Below are 23004 nucleotides of genomic sequence, written 5' to 3'. Positions count from 1 at the left end.
TGATCGGCCCGTGGCCCAATGAGTGAAGAGTCCACAAAGAGGCGGGGCCTGTTTATTGTCTTCAGTACGGTTATGGTACATACAGTACAGTCCATAAATACCATGCTATTAATTGCATTAAAAGAAAAATACTCCACAGGACAACACACACACACACACACACACACACACACACACACACACGCACACACGGAAACAGGAAATACGCTGACACGGCACGTTAGACTCCCATGGATTTGTTATTGAAGCTTCCCAGCAGAGCAGATTGTGATTTCTCTGCAACATAAATGCAACATACACGAGCATCTTGAAGGCACCGCCATCCACCCCCCCCCCCCCCCCCCCCCCCACAGTCAAGCTAAGCGCTATAAAAGCTTGTTCATTAGTACGTCAAACTCCTCCCACTCAACCTGCATCTTCCTCCTCCACCTAAGTCCCGCCTCCGGACAACCTTTGTTATGGCCCCTCCCCACAAGAGACTGGAAGGGAGTTTACACGGGACAGCTCCTCCTCCTCCTCTTCCTCCTCCTCCTCCTCCTCGCCTCATTTGGACTTCTCAGCCGCCGCAGCCATGATGACCGGCTCGGTCTGGACCCCGGCGTCTGTCGAGTGGCGCTTCTGGCCCTGAAGAGGAGCATCACAGGTTAGCACAATATTTATTCATATTTATATAATATTCATATTTATTAATATTATCACAATATTTGCTTTTTGGAATACTGTGGCCAATAAGGTATAATAATAATAAATACAGTATGAGCTGCTGCCATCTAGTGGAGACAGCATTTAGCCAAGTGCGTGGCCCTTCACAATAAGAGCGTGGCTGTTTGTTACCAGGTGTTTCAAGAACAGCTGGATGGAGTTCCGCTTCTCCGTCTTGCGAGCCGCGTTGGCACCGCCGTCGCCGGCTTTGGAGGCCGCCGCCGTCGCCGCCGCCGCCGCCTTGTTGTCCGGCACCGCCTCTGGCGACTTGGCGGGGGCCTTGGGTTCCTCTTTGGCCTTTGCTGTGGGCGGAGCTGCTGTGGCGGGGGCGGGGCTGGCCTTCTTGGGGTCACCTGCCTGGAAGGGGCGGAGACGGAAAAGGCACGTATGTACTTGAGATACGCAAAGCGACCTGAACAACACGTCCATGTGTGAGAGAATAAGAAGACGTAGCACGAGGGATCAGTGCAAGTCCCCTGACACCACGGGTGTTCAAAGGGCTGCACTTTTTTTTTTTTTTACTTTTTTTGAACACGCAATCTTGAAAAAACAACAGTAAGAATTTAATTTTACAAGAATAAAATACAAAGAAAAAGTTCTAATATTTGAAGTCCAAATGATCAGAAAAAAATTTCCGAGACGGAAGTTGGAATAGTGGGGGGCCAGCAAAATGGGAAAAAATGAAACAAAAACTGTTGTGAGAATAAAGTGAAAATGTCTTTCTTTTTCTCCCAAGAAATAAGTAACAATTTTCCAAGCATAAGCTAGCGATATTTTAATTATAACAACATAACGTGTTGAAATATTTCTAAAAAAGTTGTAATATGTGAAAGAAGAAAATGATTCTTTAATATGCCACTAAATGTTCTTTTCTTATTCTGGCCAACTTTTTCTTGTCACAATTTTATTCTTTAAATGACTGATGATTATTTCCATTTTTGCTGCTGTTGTTGTTTTAGTTGTTATATTTTTAGAATGTGTTGCAGGCCCATAAAACAGGATTGGCGGGCTGCAAATGGCCCCCGGGCCGCACACCTTGTTTCCAAAAAGACGTGCTTTAGGTTAGCTCGGGCTTGGATTGGGGCTGCTTCTTACTTTGGGCTTGAAGAAGGAGAAGAAGGTGGACTTGGCTGGCGTCTTCTTCTCCTGGGGAACGGCCGCTTCCGCTTCCGGCTTAGCCGTGGCCTCCAGAGTGGCCGCCTTGGACGGGTCGGCCTTCTTTGGGGGGGGCATCAGGGAGTCACAGACGGGTAAAGAAGGGGAAGGTCACAGAAAGAATGACAGAGAAGCCCCCAACCTTCCACACGGGGTTCCCCCAATTGTTTCAAGGCAAAGGGCACTACGGCAGGACAGTCAACAATTTCCCAGCGCTTTCTGCAGCGTTCCCTTCTCCTCGACAAGCGCCCGTTTTTTGGCTTCTAGATGTTCTTCTTGGAATTCTGGCTTTATTCCCATAATGTTTAGACTTTTCCCGATGACACCCGTCACGGTTATTTAGGGGGTTCGTGCAGCACGTAGACGCTGTACGTGTCAGTAAGGGGGCCCCGTTATGAATGAGCTCATAAAACGGTCATATGATATCATAACTAGGAGCACCAATCATCTCCCCCGCCTGCTCACTCTACTCGGATGCCCGCCCACCACTCGCTCTAGTTTGTAAAGACATGCTGGGAAGTTCCAGTGTATCGTACATGACATAGACTCTGATGGAGTCGGACGCCTGCCCTTCTTTACCTTCGTTATCTCTACTGGCGTCTCCACTTGGGGGGCCGGGACGGGGGTCTCCTTGTTAGTCTGCAGCACATTGAAGCAGGAGTTAGAAAGGGGAGACATAAAAAAGCAGGACAGGAACAAAGAACACGGCAAAGCAGGGCAGCGGTTGGCACGGGAACTGGATATGAAAATATATATATAAAATTAAAATTTAAATAAATTAAAAATATATATATATATTTAAATATGTCTGTCAAACTGCCATCAATTCTTCTAGCATCCTAACCGTTTCCATTTTTTGGTATTATTTCATATTCAATATTCTATTTTTTGGCTATAACTCTTAAAACATTTGAGAATTGGACTTTTGTCTTACAAAATTGCAATAGGATTGTAGTAAGATTTTTTTTACTTGCATTTTCTCATCTTGTAAAATGACAATAAATTGCCGTAGAATTTTGTCACAAAATTAGGACTTCTATTTAGAAAAACGGTAGTAAGACTTATTTGTAATATTCAGACTTTTTTTTGTTGTGAAATTACAGCATTTTCTCAAAAAAAGTATGACTTTCACCTTGTAAAATTGCAATAGAATTTTTTTTCCCAATATTCTGATTTGTTTAGTAAAATTGCAGCATTTTCTCGTAAGATCACAACTTTCATCTTGTAAAATTGCAGTCAATTCTTAATATTCCGGCTTTTTCTTGTAAAATTGCAGAGTTTTCTAATAAATTGGCAACTTTTATCTCATAAAATTGCAATCAATTCTTTCTTCTCCGTCAATTTTTTCCTAATATTTTGACTTTAGTTTTGTAAAATTGCGGCATTTTCCCACAAAATGACAACTTTCATCTTGTAAAATTGCAATAAATTCCTGTAAAATAGTAGATTTTTTTTGTAATATTCTAAGTTGTTTTCTTATAAAATTTCAGCATTTTGTCAAGAAAATGCAAGTTTCATTCGGTATATAAAATCTCAAGAAATTCTTTTTCCTTTTTAATTGTAAAATTGCAGTATTTTGTCACAAAACAAGAAAAACTTCTATCTTGTAAAATTGCAAAAAAGATTATTTTCTGTAATATTCCAACTTTTATTCTTGTAAAATTTCAATTTTCCCCACAAGATGTCAGCATCTTCTTCTAACAGTTGTGTCTTTGGTTGAAATCCCAGCTTTCCACTTGTACTACTGTGGACAGAATAATGTATATAATAATGATATGACGTATGAATATATGACAAATAATGGATCCAGACACCTGTATTTGTTTACCTGTATTTGGACAGGTGTCTCTACTTGGGGGTCTGGGTCACTGGTCAATGGTGCCTCCTTGTTAGTCTGCAGTGGTAGTAGTATAATAATGAGAGTTAAAAATTGACGTAGTAGGAGTAGTAGTAGTACGCATGGAGAAGAAGTCTTTTAGTGAACAAAAGCTTTCTGATGTCGGCGAAGTCAGCTGATTGAGCGTAGATGGATGACGAAGTGAGAACTGAGTATGGAAGATGTCAAAGTAGTACTTCCCCTTCCTTTCCAATACACACGAGTATGATCAATGTACTAGTAATAATGAGTACTATGGTTACCTTTGGACGGAAGAACTTGCCCAGAACGTCTTTGCTCGACTTCCCGTCTTTTGCCGTGGCGGTTTTGGGCTTTTCTTTGGCGCTTTTACTGCTCAGCTCCACTTTCACCTCCACTTTGGGAGGCTCGGGAGGAGGCGGTGGCGGGATCAACATTCCCTTGGCGGCCGCGGGAGCTTCCGACACTTGGGCGACCTTACGGGAAGAGAGAGAGTTCCCGTGTGTGTGTGGCGAGCCAACCAGGTGCAAAAGAAATAAAAGAAGCATTTTGTTTCCTTAGTAGTACGTAGTACATAGTAGTAGCGAGTACTTATGCCAAACCAACATGTACTTTAAAGGAAAGACACTCACGGTGGTGCTTGGCGCCGGCTGGTTCTCCTTCTGCCGCTGTTTGCCGATAAGAGAGGCCGCAGTCATTAAAGCGTTCGTACAAACACGTCCATATCTACTGTTTATACAAATATATACAAATATAGATATTTGTCATATATAGAAATATATGACCATAGGTATGAATGTGAGTGTGAATGGTTGTTTGTCTATATGTGCCCTGGGATTGGCTGGCCACCAGTCCAGGGTGGACCCCGCCTCTCGCCCCAAGACAGCTGTGATAGGCTCCAGCACCCCCGCGACCCTCGTGAGGATAAGCGGTAGAAAATGAATGAATGAATGAATATATAGAAATATATGAGAAAATTGATAAAATGCAACAAAAAAGTCAAGTTTATGTATCTTTTTTTTGTAATATTCTAACTTTTTCTTGAAAAAAAAAATTGTGATTTAGTCACAAAATGACTGTTTCTTGTCAAATTGGCAACATTTTCTCATAAAAGTCCGAACTATGACTTTTGTCATTTCAAATTTTGGTAATATTCCAACGTTTGTCTTGTCAAATTGCCAGTATTTAGACCTAAAATTGGGATTTGATGGGATTTTTTAATTAGATTGCCAAGCAAGCAAGTAGACCATGCATTTGTACTTTCCGTGCATCAAGTTCACCTGATCCTTCGGAACGTCGGCAGTTTCCTTTTTGGACGTTTTAGCGGGCGTCATCTGCCGAACAAGGGAAGGGACAGTCACCGTTAAGTTCTGCCGTGGAAGAAGAAAAAACACAAAATGGGAATACCAAGATGCCGAAGTCAGGCGTGCTAAACGCGGCTAAGTTATTTGAGATGCTGAATATGCAAAAGGCGGCCGGGGGGCAATCAAGGAGGTCTTTCATGAGCGCGGACACAGGCCTTTAGAATAACCGACGGCGTGCCCACGGCCCGCCGAGCGCCGGCAGACTGGCGGCCATTGTGCCGCGGCGATGGCGTAGGCCTGCCCTCGCTCTGTCCTCGCTAATCTCCGCTTCCAGGCGCACAGGCCTCCCCTGTGAGGGCGCACGGGCCCCCAACAATGGGCGGCCGCACGCCCGCACGTCTCAAGGCTGGAGCGGCGCGGCGTCAGGGTGCCGTGACTCTTTCAAACGCAAGGAGACACAATGGCCGCCTGTTGTCGTTTGTCACGGATACCTTCCGTGCTCCGCTCCTTCGGGTCGTTTAGGCTAACGAATAGCTTGGGCGAAAATGATGAACTTTGTCCGAGACGCTCTTCAGCAAGTCGACCAAAGAAGCAACACAAAGCATCCCCGTGTTGTGGGCGTACGCCATCTTTGACCAAGTCCATAAATGGACCGTCTTCGGGGTTAGTCTCCTTTGCTAGCGCCGCTGGACCGTTAGCCCTGGCAGTTTGCTTCCATCAGTGTCTCTGTATAAAAGTAGCAACATTTTTCCCGAATATTCCGACTTTCTTCTTGTCAAATTGCAGCATCAATTTGCCACTTTCACCTTTTAAAGTTGCAATAAATTCTTCTAATATGTGGTAGGATTTTTTTCCCCTGATATTCCCACATTTATCTTTCTCATAAAACCACCACTTTCACCTTGGAAAGTTGCAACTAATTCTTGTAGAATTGTGCTAAGATTTTTCCCCCCCCCTGATTTTCAGACTTTTTCTTGTAAAAGTGCAGCATTTTCTCATAAAATTGCAGGATTTTCTTATGAAATGTTCATATTTTTTGTAAAAATGTGACTTTCATTGTGTGAACTTGCAAAAAAAAAATCTTGTAAAATTGCACTAAATTCTTGTAGAATTTTAGTAAGATTTTTTGCCCTAATATTCTGCTTTTTTTCTTGGAAAAGTTTCATAAAATTGTGACTTTCATCATGTGACACTGCAGTAAATTATTGCAGAATTGTAGCAAGATTTTTTTTCCTCGTACTTTAACTTTTTATTTGTAAAATTGCTGGATTTTCTTATAAAATATTCATATTTTTTGTAAAAATTAGACTTTCATTGTGTGAACTTGCAAAAAAAAAATCTTGTAAAATTGCACTAAATTCTTGTAGAATTTTAGTAAGATTTTTTGCCCTAATATTCTGCTTTTTTTCTTGGAAAAGTTTCATAAAATTGTGACTTTCATCATGTGACACTGCAGTAAATTATTGCAGAATTGTAGCAAGATTTTTTTTCCTCGTACTTTAACTTTTTATTTGTAAAATTGCAGGATTTTCTTATAAAATATTCATATTTTTTGTAAAATTGTGACTTTAATTGTGTGACCTTGCAAAAAAAATCTTGTAAAATTGCACTAAATTCCTGTAGAATTTTAGTAAGATTTTTTTGCTCTATTATTCCACCCTTTTTCTTGGAAAAGTTTCATAAAATTGTGACTTTCATCATGTGGCATTGCAGTAAATTATTGCAGAATTGTAGCAAGATTTTTTTGCTCGTACTTTAACTTTTTTTTCTCATAAAATTGCAGGATTTTCTTATAATATTTTCATATTTTTTGTAAAATTGTGACTTTCATTGTGTGAACTTGCAAAAAAAAATCTTGTAAAATTGCACTAAATTCTTGTAGAATTTTAGTAAGATTTTTTGCCCTAATATTCTGCTTTTTTTCTTGGAAAAGTTTCATAAAATTGTGACTTTTATCATGTGACACTGCAGTAAATTATTGCAGAATTGTAGCAAGATTTTTTTCCTCGTACTTTAACTTTTTTTTTGTAAAACTGCAGCGTTTTCCCATAATTAAACAACACAACCGCCCCCCCCCCCCCCCCCCCCCCCGGGTTGTGTGTACTTACTAAATTTCTGAAGAAGTTCATAACTGGAGCGTCTTGGGGGTTAGTCTCCTCGGTTCTTGCCGCCGGGCCGTCAGCCTCGTCAGTTTGCTGCCAAGCGACTGGTGGGGTCTGCGGGGTCTGCGGGGTCGGCGGGGTCTGCGGGGTCTGCGGGGTCGGCGGCTGCGTCAGTGTCTCTGGCTGGGAGTTAGCGGGCTCCTAAGCGGCATCACACACAGACACAGTTAGCCGTCTGAGGGTTACGCCGTGGCAGAGCAGGGAGTGCGGCGTGGTGCGGTCCGGCGTCTTAATCACGGCATTGAGAGAGCGCCACCATTCCAACCGTGCCTCTGCCTACTGCTGCTGCCAACAATGGCTCTTTTATCACAATGCACGCCCCCCCCCCCCACACGCTCATTGATAGTCAACTATGTCGGACGGTCACGTCGCAGGAATTATATCCCAAATCCCAATCCCTTGCTTGTCCCGGTGCGACGTGGCTGGCCTTGAACTAAGTCAACGTGGAGTCCGTGTTTTTGGACGCGTTGAAGACCATTTCGAGCAGGGGTCAAAAGGTCAAACGCGACTTTGCCACTTTGATCTAATAAGTGATATTTTTAGATGAGTGGTATATTTCAAGATGTTATTAGCATCAACTTTGGGTTTTTACCCAATTTTTGCTGTATTTAAAAAAAAAAAATCACCTTTCTTTGCAAATAATCTGCATTAAAAAAATGTATTAAAATATTAAAAAATAAAATATTAAACTATGCAAAAGTATTTGGACTTTGTTTTCATAATATCACAACATTTTCCCCAATCTAGTTTTCCAAAAATGACAACTTTATTTTCTTTTGTTTGTTTGTCATATTTTGACTTTCAAATATGAATTTATTCATTTTATGCCACTAAATCCATCTTATTTTTCCTCTTAGCCTTTTCAGCGTAATATTTTTTTTCTTAATAATTGTCTTTGTTCTTCTAAAATTAATGCCGAATTTTCTATTGTTGTGTTGTTTTTTCTATTTTCCATTCCAATATTTATTCTCATGATTATGACTTTAATCTCATAATATTATGACTTATTGCTAAATTACTAATTACTCATTTTCTCAAAATATTATGCCTTGTGAAAATTTTCTTATTTAATATTTCAACTTTTAAAAAACTATTAAAATTAATAAAATTAGGACTTTTTTCTCTTAATATTTTGACTTCAGTGTTTTTTTTTTGTTTTTTTTTACAAATTTCAAAGTTTTTTCTTGTAATTCTGACTTTATTGCAATAATATTTTGACTTTATAATTCATAAGCCCGGACTTCCATCTCCTTGGGTACTTCATCCAGCTCCTCCTGGTGGATCCTGCGGCATTCCCAGGCCAGTTGAGGGACTTAGTCTCTCCCACGTGGTCCTGCACTCTTTTCCGAGAAGGAACCACGGATTCGGACTTGGAGGTCCTGATTCCCATTCCAGACGCTTCACACTGGTCTGTGAACCAGATGAAGCCGGCAGGACCACATCGTCTGCGGTCAGAGACCTGATCCTGCATCCACCAAAGCGGATCTCCTCGACGGCGTGGATGCGTCCAGAACTTCTCTCCATAATGGAATCTGCTTCTTCACTGGAAACCAGTCCAACCAGTCCAGCAATTCTCTCCGGCCACATAGAGAGCGAACTGCCTGAATTAGGTGGTCTGGTACCCCCCCAGTCCTGGACTACCCCCCACCGTGTTCTCCAAAGTGATGAGAATTCAAAGGGAAACAAAAGAAGTTCCAAGAAGTTCTACTTTTATTGTGAAGGATCAGTCGGTGAGAAGATGAACTCCATATTTACAAACACAACCATACCATCTGGAACGGTGAAGAGGAGCTAACAGCTAACTAGCTTAGCATCCATTTCCACATCTCACTGCGGATCTTCTAGCGGCGACACTTGGAGGACCATGGTAATCTCACCACCCGATGAAGATACCTCCAAAGCGTGGAGTCTGTAGGAAGAGTCTTCCACCACCGACCTACACGAAGACCGCAACCCCGCAAGTAAAGCTTCAGTGGGCTCCTCATGGTCTGGATTCAGGTCTGAGGAGTCTTCAGTCGGCTTCACCTCGCTTGAGTCAACCTCTGGCGGTTCTTCCTTTGATGGCCCAAAACTAGGGTGAGCTTCAGCGGGGTCCCCTGGATGATGTTTTCCAAAGACCTCCTCAATGACAACCCTGAGGCACTCCGAAGCAGCTAAACAATTATGGCAGTCGTTGGCTTCTTCAGGAACTGGATTCTCCGTGAAGGTTTTGGATCGAGACTCGTCACCGGCATATTCCTCATCTTCTTCGCTATGGTCCGTATTCTCTTCCACTGGTTCCTCCTGGTCTAAACTGCAAGAACCCAGATCCTCTTCTCCTGGTGGTTCTGCTGGCAGGCCATTCTTGATTTCACAAAGTGTGGAGGTCTCTGAAGGAGCCTCAACAACTATCTCCACTGCGGCGACACCTTCATCATCACGAGGACTCGCCTGCTCCTCTTTAGGGACTTCCGATGTCGCAGGGTTGGCTTCGGAATTTTCAGCTTCACATGATTCAGAAAGTTGGCCTCCAGTGGAATCTTCTCCAGCAGGTTCTGGAACTGCAGATTCCTCACGGTGGTCTGAACATTCGGCATCTTCAGATCCTTCTGCAACTGATACTCGGATCGTGAGATCCACTTCTTCCTGTTTGCAATCATCATAGCAGGCCTCATCTTCAGATGATTCCTGGGCAGGTGTATCTTCAGCAACGCTTTCTAGGACTGCCTCAGTTGGCTTCTGTGTCGGTTCCTCACAGCAGATCTCGTCTTTGGAAGGAATGAAGACCTCCACACGGGACTCTGAGTGGTCTGGGATTCTGTTGACTGTTGTGGGACATTCAGCATCTTCAGATCCTTCTGCAACTGATCCTCCGATGGTGAGATCCACTTCTTCCTGTTTGCAATCATCATAGCAGGCCTCATCTTCAGCAGTTGGAGATAGGATTGTTGGGATCTCAGACGGTTGTTCAGAACTTCCAGCCTCTGCTTCAATACTTTCAGATCTTTGGTTAGGCGTATCTTCATCCATACTTCTTTGGACCTGCTTTGGTGTAGATTCCTCACCTTGAGAAGAAACCATGGTGTCCTCAGCGGGAATTGCAGGGATTTGGTGACGTGATTCCGAACAAGGAACATGGATCCCAGCTTCACCAACAGAAGATGATTCCTGGGCAGGTGTATCTTCAGCAACGCTTTCCAGGACTGCCTCAGTTGGCTTCTGTGTCGGTTCCTCACAACGGATCTCGTCTTTGGGAGGAATGAAGACCTCCACATGGGACTCTGAGTGGTCTGGGATTCCGTTGACTGTTGTGGGACATTCGGCATCTTCAGATCCTTCTGCAACTGGTCCTCCGATGGTGAGATCCACTTTTTCCTGTTTACGATCCTCATGGTGGACCTCATCTTCAGCAGGGATGGAGATCTCTTCCACGGGTGGCTGTAGGATTGCTGGGATATCAGCGAGGTGTTTGGAACCTCCAGCTTCTGCCATCATACCTTCAGATCTTTCTGTCAAGGAGGATTCTTGGTTCGGTGTATCTTCTTCTGTACTTCCTTGGACTTCCTTTTCTGTAGATTTCTCATCTTCAGCAGGGATGATGATCTTCTCAGCGGGGATTGGAGGGATTTTGTGACGTGACTCAGAAGAAGGGACATCTACCACAGCTTTACCTTCAGAGGAAGATTCCTGGGCAGGTGTATCTTCAGCAACGTTTTCCAGGACAGTCTCGGCTTTCTTCTGTGCAAATTCCTCGTCTTTGATCTTCACATGTGACTTGTCTGGGATTGCAGAACCTTCAGCATCTTCAGATGCGTCTGATACTCGGATGGTAGGAAGATCTTTATCCGCACTTCCTTGGACTTTCTTTGTAGATTCCTCAACTTGAGCAGGAATGATGGCCTCCTCAGTGGAGATTGCAGGGATTTTGTCCTGTGATTCAGAAGATGATTCCTGGACGGGTTGATCTTCAACACTTTCCAAGACTGCCTCGGTTTCCTTGGGTGTAGATTCCTCAGAGTGGATGACCTCCAGGTGGATATCAGTGCTGGGTTCCTGAGAGTCTGGGTTTGCAGAGAGGACATCGACCGCTTCCGCTTGCGTCTCCTTTGCAGTTTTGTTTCCTTCTGCAAGTTCAGACCCAGCGTCGTCCAGATGTTCCTCAGGAACTTCATCAATGGTTGACAGTTCATCTTCACAAGCATCGCGCCTCTCTGAAGGTTCTTTGAGTACATTTGAGATCTTGATAATGTCCTCCTGGACCGTTGGCTCCGGTGTCTCCAGGATGGAATGTTCCTCCTCCTCTGAGATGGTCTCCATTACTCTGATCACGTTTCCTTCTCTGATGTCACGCAGGACAACATCATCCTCAGCTTCAGTCAGCGGTGATCCACAGGATGCTTCTCCATCTTCCACTTTGACCTCCTGGGCTACTTCTGGGATGGATTCTGGATCCGGTTCCTCAGGATTCCTGGCATCGCCATCATTTGTGAAGACAATGTTCTCATAAACAAAGTTCTCCACTGTGATTTCTTCAATGATGATTCCCTCCTGGTTGCTCGGCGACGCCTCCTCCTGGGAGCTGGCCTCCTCCTGGGAGCTGACCTCCTCCTGGGAGCTGGCCTCCTGCTGGGAGCTGGCCTCCTGGTGGGAGCTGGCCTCCTCCTGGGTGCTGGCCTCCTCCTGGGTGCTGGTCTCCTCCTGGGAGCTGACCTCCTCCTGGGAGCTGGCCTCCTCCTGGGAGCTGTCCTCCACCGCTTCTTCTGCGACGACAATATCGTAGTCACCGAGATGTCTGCCTGCTTCTGTGGCATCGAACACGTTAGCCAGCATCGTGTCCTCTTCATCTCCCGTCTGCGTCCGAATCTCCGTGTCGTCTGTTCCGTCCGTCTGCGTGGATGTTCCTGCGTTGCCGTGCCGACATTCCGACTCCTCTTTGGGCTCGGCTTCTTCTCTGCTCAAATTGGGTTCCTTTATCGTGGAAATCGAGATTGACATTTAGATTCACGACTTTGCTCTTTGCTCCTGGGACCAAAACAAGGTGAAGGACCACGGTGGAAAAGTCTAAGGAGAAGTAGAGCTGTGGTTGACTTGGTGCCATCAAGCCATCGTACTGGTCCTCTAAATGGACCCTTCATGGACTGGTTCTTTCCTGGTTTGGATTGTTGCAAATTCCCCACTAAGGAACCCGTTGTTGGTCATTCCGAGGACCTGGCCCCTCACCCGACATGAACCTGACCCCTGACCCCTGACCCCTGACCCCCAACTCCAACACAACTTCTACCAACGCCGCATCGTGTAAAAATACTCACTGGCTCGATACGAGCGTCCGAACGACTTCCATCCTTCCCATCGTTCCGTCTTTCATCCTCATCGACGTTCTTGGGATCAACTGTCGCTTCCGGTTCTGCTTTCTTCGGGAATAGTTTGTCAAGAAGATTCACTTTGTCAACTTTCCACTGCTCGACTTCAGGAGAAGCGGGTGAAGGTTCCGTCGCAGAGTCAGGCTCCTGCAGGGGGTTGGCAGCCGCTGCCTTGCCCGTGGGTTGGACTGACGTCTCGCTGTTAACTAGAAATGGGAAAAAACACAAAACTCAGCGACCGTCGTGAATCCGTTCGACTTTAGACGACTTGAGATAATATTAAGAGAAAAGACACATAATAAAAATAATAGATAAAAATAATAGATAAAAATAATAGATAAAAATAATAGATAAAAATAATAGATAAAAATAAAAATAAAAGATAAAAATAATAGATAAAAATAATAGATAAAAATAATAGATAAAAATAAAAATAATAGATAAAAATAATAGATAAAAATAATAGATAAAAATAATAGATAAAAATAAAAATAATAGATAAAAATAAAAATAATAGATAAAAATAATAGATAAAAATAAAAATAATAGATAAAAATAAAAATAATAGATAAAAATAATAGATAAAAATATTAGATAAAAATAAAAATAATAGATAAAATAAAAATAATAGATAAAAATAATAGATAAAAATAAAAATAATAGATAAAAATAATAGATAAAAATAATAGATAAAAATAAAAATAAAAGATAAAAATAATAGATAAAAATAATAGATAAAAATAATAGATAAAAATAAAAATAATAGATAAAAATAATAGATAAAAATAATAGATAAAAATAATAGATAAAAATAAAAATAATAGATAAAAATAAAAATAATAGATAAAAATAATAGATAAAAATATTAGATAAAAATAAAAATAATAGATAAAAATAATAGATAAAAATATTAGATAAAAATAAAAATAATAGATAAAATAAAAATAATAGATAAAAATAATAGATAAAAATAAAAATAATAGATAAAAATAATAGATAAAAATAATAGATAAAAATAATAGATAAAAATAAAAATAATAGATAAAAATAATAGATAAAAATAAAAATAATAGATAAAAATAAAAATAATAGATAAAAATAATAGATACAAATAAAAATAATAGATAAAAATAAAAATAATAGATAAAAATATTAGATAAAAATAATAGATAAAAATAATAGATAAAAATAATAGATAAAAATAAAAATAATAGATAAAAATAAAAATAATAGATAAAAATATTAGATAAAAATAAAAATAATAGATAAAAATAAAAATAATAGATAAAAATAATAGATACAAATAAAAATAATAGATAAAAATAATAGATAAAAGTAATAGATAAAAATAAAAATAATAGGTAAAAATAAAATAATAGATAAAAATAATAGATAAAAATAAAAATAATAGATAAAAATAAAAATAATAGATAAAAATAATAGATAAAAATAATAGATAAAAATAATAGATAAAAATAATAGATAAAAATAATAGATAAAAATAATAGATAAAAATAAAAATAATAGATAAAAATAATAGATAAAAATAATAAAAATAAAAATAATTAATATAATAAGAGACAAAAAGAGAAAAAAAGCAAAGAATGTGTTGAGATGAACCATATCATAAGCATAGGAATCTGTCAGCATATTCGCCCACGAAGTAAACACGGGCCGGTCAAGCGTGAGGATCATGTGACCACCTGGACATCCTGTGTGTCAACATCCTCCGCCATCTGCACCGTGACCGACACTCGGTGGTGCGTTTCAGGGACGCCGCCTAAAGTTCACATTGGTGGTGTTTGCAGAGCATTAAAGGATCCAAGGAGGGAACACGTGGGCGTGGGAACGCCGCTTTGGTCTGCCAATCAATGATGGACGCTTTCTATGTCAGATCTTTATTTCCGATCCTTTTGGAAAATTTCAAAAAAACTGCCACAGCTTTTTGCTTGTAAAGTTTTCTTGGAATTATGACTTCATTTCCATAATATTTTGCCCTCGTTCCCATAATATTGTACATATTTTGTACAAACTCATTTTCCAAAAATGACAACTTTTTGTTTGTTTTTCTCACATTTGGATTCTGTTTTTGGAAAATGACACCTGTATTTTCATTTCATTTTATTTTATTTTCAAGTAGTTGAACTGTGGGGGTGTTATTTGGTGTCTACAAGGCTCTAACATGTTTAGAAGGTGACAAACAGGTTTTCCATGTCTTATATGTCTTTAATTCTCTTACAAGGTCCACTATATGGGGTAAAAGGAGTGTAAAAGTGACTATAGGGCTGTTATTTGGTGTCTAGAGCGCTCTAACAATGTTAAAAACATGTTTAGTAGGTGGTAAACAGGTTTTCCATGTCTTATATAAAGGGTATTTAGATGGTTTTAAACATGCTTTCTATATTTTACATGTCTTACTTTCTCTTACGAGGTATACTATATTGGGTAAAAGGAGTGTAAAAGTGACTATAGGGCTGTTATTTGGTGCCTAGAGGGCTCTAACAATTGTAAAAACATGTTTAGTAGGTGGTAAACAGGTTTTCCATGTCTTATATGTATAATATTCTCTTACAGGGTCTACTATATTGGCTAATAGGAGTGGAAAAGTGACTATAGGGCTGTTATTTGGTGTCTAGAGGGCTCTAACAAGGTTAAAAACATGTTTAGTAGGTGGTAAACAGGTTTTCCATGTCTTATATAAAGGGTATTTAGATGGTTTAAAACATGCTTTCTTATTTCTCTTACAATGTCTACTATATTGGCTAATAGGAGTGTAAAAGTGACTATAGGGCTGTTATTTGGTGTCTAGAGGGCTCTAACAATGTTCAAAAGCCGAAACGAAATGTGAAAATGTGAAACCAATTCCATCAACTTACCATCGATGTCCAATCCGTTGGAGGTGATGTCGACCGTCAGGCCGCCGACTCCTCCATTTTCCTGAGCGGGCTGAGTGTTTTCATCCTATAAAGGAACAACAATCACAGAGGTCACGGACGGAAAGAAACACAATGAAAAGAAAACGCTACTTTGTGTTTGACCTCGACCTCGACCTTGGCCTTGGCGTGCTCGTTGCCCATGCTTGACAGCTGAAGATGTCGCGGAAGCGTTGGGAAGCGTTGAAGTAGCGCCCGGCTGCTGCCAAGCGTTATATGTGTGCTCGCCCGTGGGTGGGACTCTTTTTATGTCACCGCTGGGATTTCCTCCCAGGTGGAAGAGGAGGAGAATCCCGTGATTAGCTCAAGCTAATCTGCGTGTGTGACTCTCATCAAGTTGAGTACTGAGGACAAAACTACTTCCTCTTCACTGTTCTTTCAGCCTGATTGTTTACTTCCTCTTTTTCATGTCAAGCGTCGTGTTGGAATCCCCTGAATGCAAATGAAGTCCGTCTGTTCCTGACATCCGTCCGTCAACCAGGACCGACGTAGACGCCAGCATGACGCCAAACGTACGTGATGGTGCGCCGTGATGTTCGTCTCTTTTGTGTCGGGAAAGTCTTTTCCGCTTTTTAGGAAGGCAGAAGTCGCTAAAAGGATCCCAGGTGTCCAAAGTGCAGCTCGGGGGCCATGTTGTCAAAGTATTTCACATGAAAAGTAAAAAAACACCCCAGCAAACATGCAGCAGTTTCACAAGAACAACATTGTACTATTATGAGGAAAAATTACATCATTTAAAAAGCATAATGTTGAAATATTCAAAGAAAAAAATATTTTTGTTAAAATATCTAGAAAAATTGGTTTGGAAAAAAATTATTATATGAGAATAAAGTTCAAATATTATGGGAATAAAGTCCTAATATTATGAGAACAACATTTACGAGACAAAATAGAGAATAAAGTATTCAAATATTAAGAAAAAGACTGTATTCTAACAAGAAAAAAACCACAATTTTAGGAGAATAAACCCAGAATATTATGAGGAAAAATATTCTAGAAAAAATACCTTGTGTTCTTTTTTATTTTTTATGTAGTATTATGTCGTTTTATGTAGTAAGTATTATGTGCAATAATGTTTGGATAACAAAATAACATTTACAAGAAGAAAGTGGAAAGTTGGAATAAATATAGCTGGAAGTTCATCTGAATAAAGTCCAAATATTAAGGGGAAAAAGAAACTTTTTTTTTTAGTAGCACATATTTGAAATACGAAAGAAAAATGACTTTGTTTTTTAAGAGAACAAAAACAATAAATGAACTAAATTAACTTGCAGTTTTGAAGAGAATTTACAGGAAGGAAGGAAGGAAAAAACACAAAAAATGGAAATAAAAACGGCAATGAAGTCAAAATAATAAGAGAAAAAAAGTTGTATTGTCACGAGAAAAACGCTGCAGTTTTCTGAGAAAATTTTGTAGACTATAATAATGTGATAAGGGCGAAAATAGCATCGTATTTAGTAGTATACAGTTGAAATATTAAAGGAAAAATATATTCATATATATAAGTGCTATTTCTGCTGATGCATTTTTTCTATAATGTTTCAAATATTCCAACTTTCTTCTTGACAATTTTCTTTTCATAATTATGACTTTCCTCCCATAATATTTGGACTTTATCCCCATGTTAATATAATTTCTAACACAATGATGAATAATGCCCCCCCCCCCCCCGAAGGGAAAATGTGTTAGCTGATTGTCTTTGTGATCAGTGCTCATCATAAGAGACAAGAGGTCCGAGTGATGACATCATGGATCAATACATGATGCAATCAATTCCTTTCCGGCTCTTATCCTCGTTGCTATGGCAACGCGTGGTGATTCCAGGAGTTGGAGGACAAAAGTTCCTCGGCGTTTGTGTTGTTCTTCTGAGAAGATAAAAGGTTTGTATCTTAAACCGAACGAGCACCATCGCGATGGAATGCTCGGGCACAATGCCGCCATTGTGGCCTGCCCACGGTGGGCGACGGATTCCCCGCTGCATGTCATGCCGCAGTTTAGCGCTTTTCTGACCGCCGCAACGGTGACAAAGGGCTACTTTTAGTCAGTTCGTGGGCCACAAGCAGTTCCGTGGGGATAGTGCGTGGTTGTAGGTCCGCACAATGCAGCGTGGATTTATGCTTCCCAGATGTTTTTGGTAAATATTTGCGCATTGGGCGCAGTAATGTTTGTACTGGAGAAATATTGACAGAGCAGTCGCTCGGTTTGACACCTCGGACATCTTCACACATGTTCACTTTCACCCCAAAATACACCTGCAACGGTTGTACTGCATTATAAGTCATTTTAAATGTATATATAACGTCTGTACTTAAGTATCTGTAGTAAAGCATAAAGACATAATAATACATTGAAATATCGCTTGTCCGCCACACCGCTAGGGGGCGCTGTGAGCGCCGCTGTGTCGCTCGCGAGGGAGTAAAGATGGCCGCCACCATGAAGGGACCTGTCGTGAGTACATTTAAACAAATCATTTGTTCTGTTTAAAGTTCGGGAGTCCTAACAGTCAGCATGTGAATATAGTCATTGATATTCTTTATAAACTTGACTTTGGGCGGGGATGAGATTTGTGGTATTTTTTAAATCGCCGACACACCCTCGTGTCTGTCAGCGTTAGCTAGCTAAGTGCTGCTAATGCTAAGTCATATTAGCCATCATTTGGTCGTTTTTGCTCCGTTTGGAGATTTGAATTGATCATTCGGTCTTATTACAATGTTGTTTATTAAACCGTCCCTCTCATGTGTGTGTTACGCATTGAAAAGGCACTTTTTTGCCACCCCGTAACATTTAATGCACAAAAATGGAGAATTCTCATGTACGTCGTTTTGCTTTAATCTCCTTCTGACTTGTTTTCGGGGGCAAATGACCAGGTTGTGTTCATGGCTGTTCTTTAAAATAGGGTTAATGTCTCCTGTGCAGCGTATCATCTTTAAGTAACCGTCCAAACAATGCGAACCGCTGCTTTGTTGCACTGCCAGAGCTTCATCTTATTTCGGCTTTTTATTTGTGGACTTGCAGGGGGTTGAAGATGTGAACGTGACTTTCGAGGACCAGCAGAAGATCAACAAGTTTGCCAGGAACACCAATCGCATGACGGAGCTGAAAAATGAGATAGAATCCAAGAAGGTAAATGATGTCACGGTGCAGAAGGTGCATGACCTTTCTGACGTCATTCCGCCGAAATCAAGTCGTCAGCAGTCGACCACGTAGATTGAGACACACTTTTGTTGTCGTTATTTCAGCAGGTGAACACGCTTATTAGCATCAACCTTGCTCTTTGCTTTTTTCCCCAACTTTTGGCAGAAGTCGCTGCAGAACCTGCAGGACGCCAGCGACGACCTGATGATGTTTGACGACGACACGCTACTGATCCCCTATCAGATCGGCGACGTCTTCATCAGCCACCCGCAGGAGGAGACGCAAGAGATGCTGGAGGCTGCCAAGGTAGGCTGATGGCCCCGCCACTATATGACTAGAGTCATATTTTGTGCAAAATGTTTAGCCATGGCATTTAGCGATTCCCTAAATGTGTTGACTCCATTCGCTACCTCCTGACACACGACATGGCGCCACTGCAGTCACGTACTTTTCATAGCAAGGCTGGGATTTGGGGGAAAAAAGGCATGAAATTATGTATCTTTTACTGTTATGGAATATTCCTGTTTTATATATTTGTAAGTGTTGGATTTCATCAGTAATGAATATTTAATGTTACAGTAATCTCTTGTGTATTGCTATTAATTGGCCATTTTTGCCAAGTAGGATTCCTTATTTTATAAAAAGAATATTTTGGTAGTTAGAGCATAGAACACGTACCTGTTTACCACAATCTGGATATGTTTTTGAATATTATTATAGTCCCCTAGACATGAAATAGCACCCCTATATTCACATTAACTCTCCCAATGGCTAATATAGTAAAAATAAAAGACTCATATTACACAATATAGTCGACATAATAAGAGAAAATACGACATATGTAAGACTGAATTATAAAACACTAGTATTTCCCGAGTAGTAGATGTAATAAAATATGACAATAAGACATAAACTGAGTTAGAATTGTGAGACTTTCTTTGGTGGCTATTTTGTCATGAATGTAACACTACTGACACCTAGTGACCAGTGTACAGTACTACATATCATCACAATGTTTTTCATGTCTTCATGTTGCCATTTTATGCTGGAAAATGCTTCATTTTCAACCAAAGAATGTGTAGAAGTTGCTTACTTGTGCATATTTTGGGCTAAAGGTAGTCCACAGTGTAGCACCAACAGCCCTATATTCAGTAATAGGCAATGATATGGGCCACATTATATGTTATATATTATTATTTCATAAGATGGATTTGCTGTTTGATGCCGCAGTGAGCACATACGGAAACGTTTATACAGTTCTTGACAAAAGTATAGTCACTTATCCCAGGTGAAGGAATCCTAAATATCTTCTCCAGATGTTGCTTGTGATGGCAAACTAAGTCCGGGATCCTTCATTGATTGTATGATTGCATGAAGACGGCTTGGACACGCCTCTTGCTGCCTACCAAATCATTTAGAGTAGAAATGATCTTTTCCTCTGGTGAGAAGAATGAATGTGGTGTCTGACTCCCTGAGCTTGGAGGACTCCATCCGTACGTCTCGGCAACCAATCCAATGAGTACTGGATCAAATCATCTGGAACGGTAAGAAAGCAGTCCAGCACCACTCCGACTTCATGAAGATTGTTTGGTTCCATCTCCCAAGCATCTTCTCCATCTAAGCCCAAACGTGCTGGTGTCCGGGCCGGCCAATCCTGGAGCACCTCGGCCAGACGTCTGAGTGCGCTGCGAGATGATGAGTCCTATGGATGGAGTCCTACAGTGTTCATTCTTCTCACCAAGACACCCAGACTCTATGTTCTGGTGCTTTGGTGCGCAACAAGACGTTTGCTAAGCCCTGTAGAGGGCGGTGCACGGACCAAATGAGAAGATGTGACATGATGATGTGAGTCTGGATAAAGTTGCTGCAAAAGGAGTTTGGAATCCTCCGTCTTCGCCAGCGCCCTCCGTGAAGCAGGAAGTAGCGTGTAGCGAGCAAAGCCAAAGAGTAACCCCCCCCCCCCCGCGCCGGTGCTGTGTGAGCAGGAAGCCTTGGAGCAGGAGGTCAAAGGTCTGGAGGAGCGCGTGTCGGCCATCCAGCAGCTGCTGTCGGACCTGAAGGTGCAGCTTTACGCCAAGTTCGGTAACAACATCAACTTGGAGGCGGACGAAAGCTGAGGCGGGCCTGAGATCTGTCCAGGAAGCCCGACAAGGACTGAATATTTGACCAAGTGGATTTCTACTCCATGTTCCCTCAAAAGAAATAAACACGCAAATGTATTTCATTTACGTCTCTTTCTTGTGTTTGTATCCCAAACCATCATTCATCTTCACTAGCAGAGGAGGACCAGCAGCACCAGGACCAGGACCCTGGACAGAGCCCTGTCAGTGGCTTTTTAATGAGGCGCCCCCTGCTGGTGATGAATGACATGCTGGGACATGCTGAAACGGTTTCCACCTGGGCCCACTACTGGAAAATGAAAGGATTATGATTAGTAATTATTTAGAAATGATCCAAATGTTCTTCTTTATTATGACTTTATTCCTATATAACCTTCACCCCAACCTAATATTTCAACTCTATGCTCATAAAATATTTGACCTCATACCATTTTGTTGATCGTAAAATTGCGACATTTTACCACCAGAATAAGTTTTGGACTTGATTCTCATAAAATAATGCTGTTTTAATTTTTCCAACTAACTTTCCTCTAATTATGACTTATCATATTTTGACTTGGGATGTCCAATAATACCGGTATCGATAATTATCGGCCTGATATCAGCATAAAAATGCGATATCGGTTGATATGTCATATTACTTATCGGTATCGGAAATTGAGAGTTGGAAAATATCGGCATATCGGTTTATGGCAAACAAGCCACTATCGGACATTCCTAATTTTGACTTTATTCTCATAACTTATAAAAATGTATTTCATGTCAATACTTTATGCTGATATTATGTCATTTCTTCTTTTTAGAAAACGTGAATTTGTCGTATTCTCGTAAATTATTGCAGATTTTTCCATTTTTGTCAGATCATGTACTTGTGTTGTTTCTCACCGTTGTACTTGCAAAGGTTGACCACAGGGCGTCGCTGTCTCCCCAGCATTGAAAGCAGAGCAGGGTGGTCGGCAGGTGGATCTCCGGGTGCTTTCAGAAGGACAGATATGCTGGAGATACCCTGGAATGGAACTTTAGACTAAAAGAATAGGTGTTTGCTTTTCGCTGGCGTACACAGACTCCTCTAGTGTCAGGTCTTGGAGGTCTAATTCACGTGGACTTGGAAAGTCCTATAGGATGCTGTTTAGTTTTTTCATTGGCGGCGTTCCTGCCTGCTCGTGGCTAACCTTTGGCTGGTCTCATAATGGGGATCAGGATGGGTTGTGTATTTGTGTCAATACAATATTTTCAATTATTATTATGCATATATTTTGGTCATTCATTCATCCATTCATTTTCTACCGGACTGGTGGCCAGCCAATCCCAGGGCACATATAGACAAACAACCATTCACACTCACATTCATACCTATGGACAATTTGGGGGGGGCAATGAAGCTAACATTTTTAATTATTCATTTTAAATTGTACATGTTAAATGAAATGACATTTTAATTACTTAAAGATGTTCCATATTTTAGTTGTAATAAAATTGTATAATTTTGTTATACATATTGTTTATTTTTAGTTGTGGTGTACTTGTGGTGTACCCGTAGTGTACTTGTGGTGTACCCGTAGTGTACAGGTGGTGTACTTGTGGTGTACCCGTAGTGTACAGGTGGTGTACTTGTGGTGTACAGGTGGTGTACTTGTGGTGTACAGGTGGTGTACTTGTGGTGTACCCGTAGTGTACAGGTGGTGTACTTGTGGTGTACAGGTGGTGTACTTGTGGTGTACAGGTGGTGTACTTGTGGTGTACCCGTAGTGTACAGGTGGTGTACTTGTGGTGTACCCGTAGTGTACAGGTGGTGTATCGGTGGTGTCATGTCCTACATATAACTATATATATATATATATATATATGTAACATATAACAGTCCCCTCATATAAAGTCCAACAAAGTTGTCCAAACCACGGTAGCTGGAACAAAGAGTGCCATTCCAGGAGTTTTCCGGTCCTGAGTTTGTCCCAGCAGTCAGTGGGCCATGGAATGAGTCGTGTTGTGGAAAGAGTCGCTGCTGTTTCCTGGCTTATTGCACTGAGCCCACATCGCCCGAGAGCGGCAGGGTGTCGGGCCTCGCCGGGCGAGGTGTGACGCACGAGGCGCCAAAGTTCAGCCGGCAGAGTGTTTGTGTTGCGTCAAGGGACGCGAAGAAACGGCGGGCCGCCCGCCACGCTCTCCTCGCTCTCCTCGCTCTCCTCGCCGTCATTTAGTAAAGGCCAGGCCCTTGACAGTCTGGATGCGGCGTGGAGTGTGAGGCGTTTATTAATATGCCTGTAATGGATTCCATCCCTTTGCTTCCTACGCCGCCTTG

At 41.2% G+C, this 23004-nt stretch overlaps 2 protein-coding genes across 10 annotated transcripts; one reads left to right on the top strand and one right to left on the bottom strand.

The window, feature by feature from the left end:
• Positions 1 to 356: 356 nt before the first annotated feature.
• bcas1 (brain enriched myelin associated protein 1) lies at positions 357 to 15781 on the bottom strand. 7 transcript variants are annotated; one of them, XM_058051293.1, is made up of 12 exons: positions 15556 to 15779; positions 15394 to 15478; positions 12467 to 12723; positions 7125 to 7319; positions 4993 to 5082; positions 4345 to 4380; positions 3997 to 4188; positions 3686 to 3751; positions 2437 to 2496; positions 1798 to 1920; positions 835 to 1059; positions 359 to 624 (listed from the first exon to the last, which is right to left on the bottom strand). In XM_058051293.1, the coding sequence occupies exons 1-12, from the start codon at positions 15592 to 15594 to the stop codon at positions 544 to 546; spliced, it is 1449 nt and encodes a 482-aa protein (XP_057907276.1). In that variant the 5' UTR covers positions 15595 to 15779; the 3' UTR covers positions 359 to 543. The 7 variants fall into 7 exon arrangements, with proteins under 7 accessions (XP_057907278.1, XP_057907276.1, XP_057907277.1 ...); XM_058051294.1 differs by having other exon boundaries at positions 4993 to 5046; XM_058051295.1 differs by lacking the exon at positions 3686 to 3751 and having other exon boundaries at positions 357 to 624; positions 15556 to 15780.
• Positions 15782 to 17337: 1556 nt separating this feature from the next.
• pfdn4 (prefoldin subunit 4) lies at positions 17338 to 20809 on the top strand. 3 transcript variants are annotated; one of them, XM_058051300.1, is made up of 5 exons: positions 17338 to 17406; positions 17829 to 17898; positions 18466 to 18573; positions 18751 to 18891; positions 20571 to 20809. In XM_058051300.1, exons 1-5 carry the CDS (start codon positions 17369 to 17371, stop codon positions 20700 to 20702), a joined length of 489 nt encoding a protein of 162 aa, XP_057907283.1. In that variant the 5' UTR covers positions 17338 to 17368; the 3' UTR covers positions 20703 to 20809. The 3 variants fall into 3 exon arrangements, with proteins under 3 accessions (XP_057907283.1, XP_057907284.1, XP_057907286.1); XM_058051301.1 differs by lacking the exon at positions 17338 to 17406 and adding an exon at positions 17529 to 17584; XM_058051303.1 differs by lacking the exons at positions 17338 to 17406; positions 17829 to 17898 and adding an exon at positions 18115 to 18262.
• Positions 20810 to 23004: the final 2195 nt, after the last annotated feature.

The sequence above is a fragment of the Doryrhamphus excisus genome, chromosome 16, assembly GCF_030265055.1.
Source record: "Doryrhamphus excisus isolate RoL2022-K1 chromosome 16, RoL_Dexc_1.0, whole genome shotgun sequence".
Classification (NCBI taxonomy): domain Eukaryota; kingdom Metazoa; phylum Chordata; class Actinopteri; order Syngnathiformes; family Syngnathidae; genus Doryrhamphus; species Doryrhamphus excisus.
This window is presented reverse-complemented; position numbering and strand designations above follow the sequence as displayed.

Bases quoted from the DNA above. Each gene is read 5' to 3' on its own strand.
- pfdn4 (XM_058051300.1), top strand. From the start codon at position 17,369: ATGCTCGGGCACAATGCCGCCATTGTGGCCTGCCCACG. The intron at 17,407-17,828 runs GTGGGCGACGGA...CCACACCGCTAG, and splicing joins GCCATTGTGGCCTGCCCACG to GGGGCGCTGTGAGCGCCGCT. The intron at 17,899-18,465 runs GTGAGTACATTT...GTGGACTTGCAG, and splicing joins CCACCATGAAGGGACCTGTC to GGGGTTGAAGATGTGAACGT.
- bcas1 (XM_058051289.1), bottom strand. From the start codon at position 15,594: ATGGGCAACGAGCACGCCAAGGCCAAGGTCGAGGTCGAG. The intron at 15,479-15,555 runs GTCAAACACAAA...GTTCCTTTATAG, and splicing joins AGGCCAAGGTCGAGGTCGAG to GATGAAAACACTCAGCCCGC. The intron at 12,126-12,466 runs GTGAGTATTTTT...TCCACGATAAAG, and splicing joins CGGACGCTCGTATCGAGCCA to GAACCCAATTTGAGCAGAGA.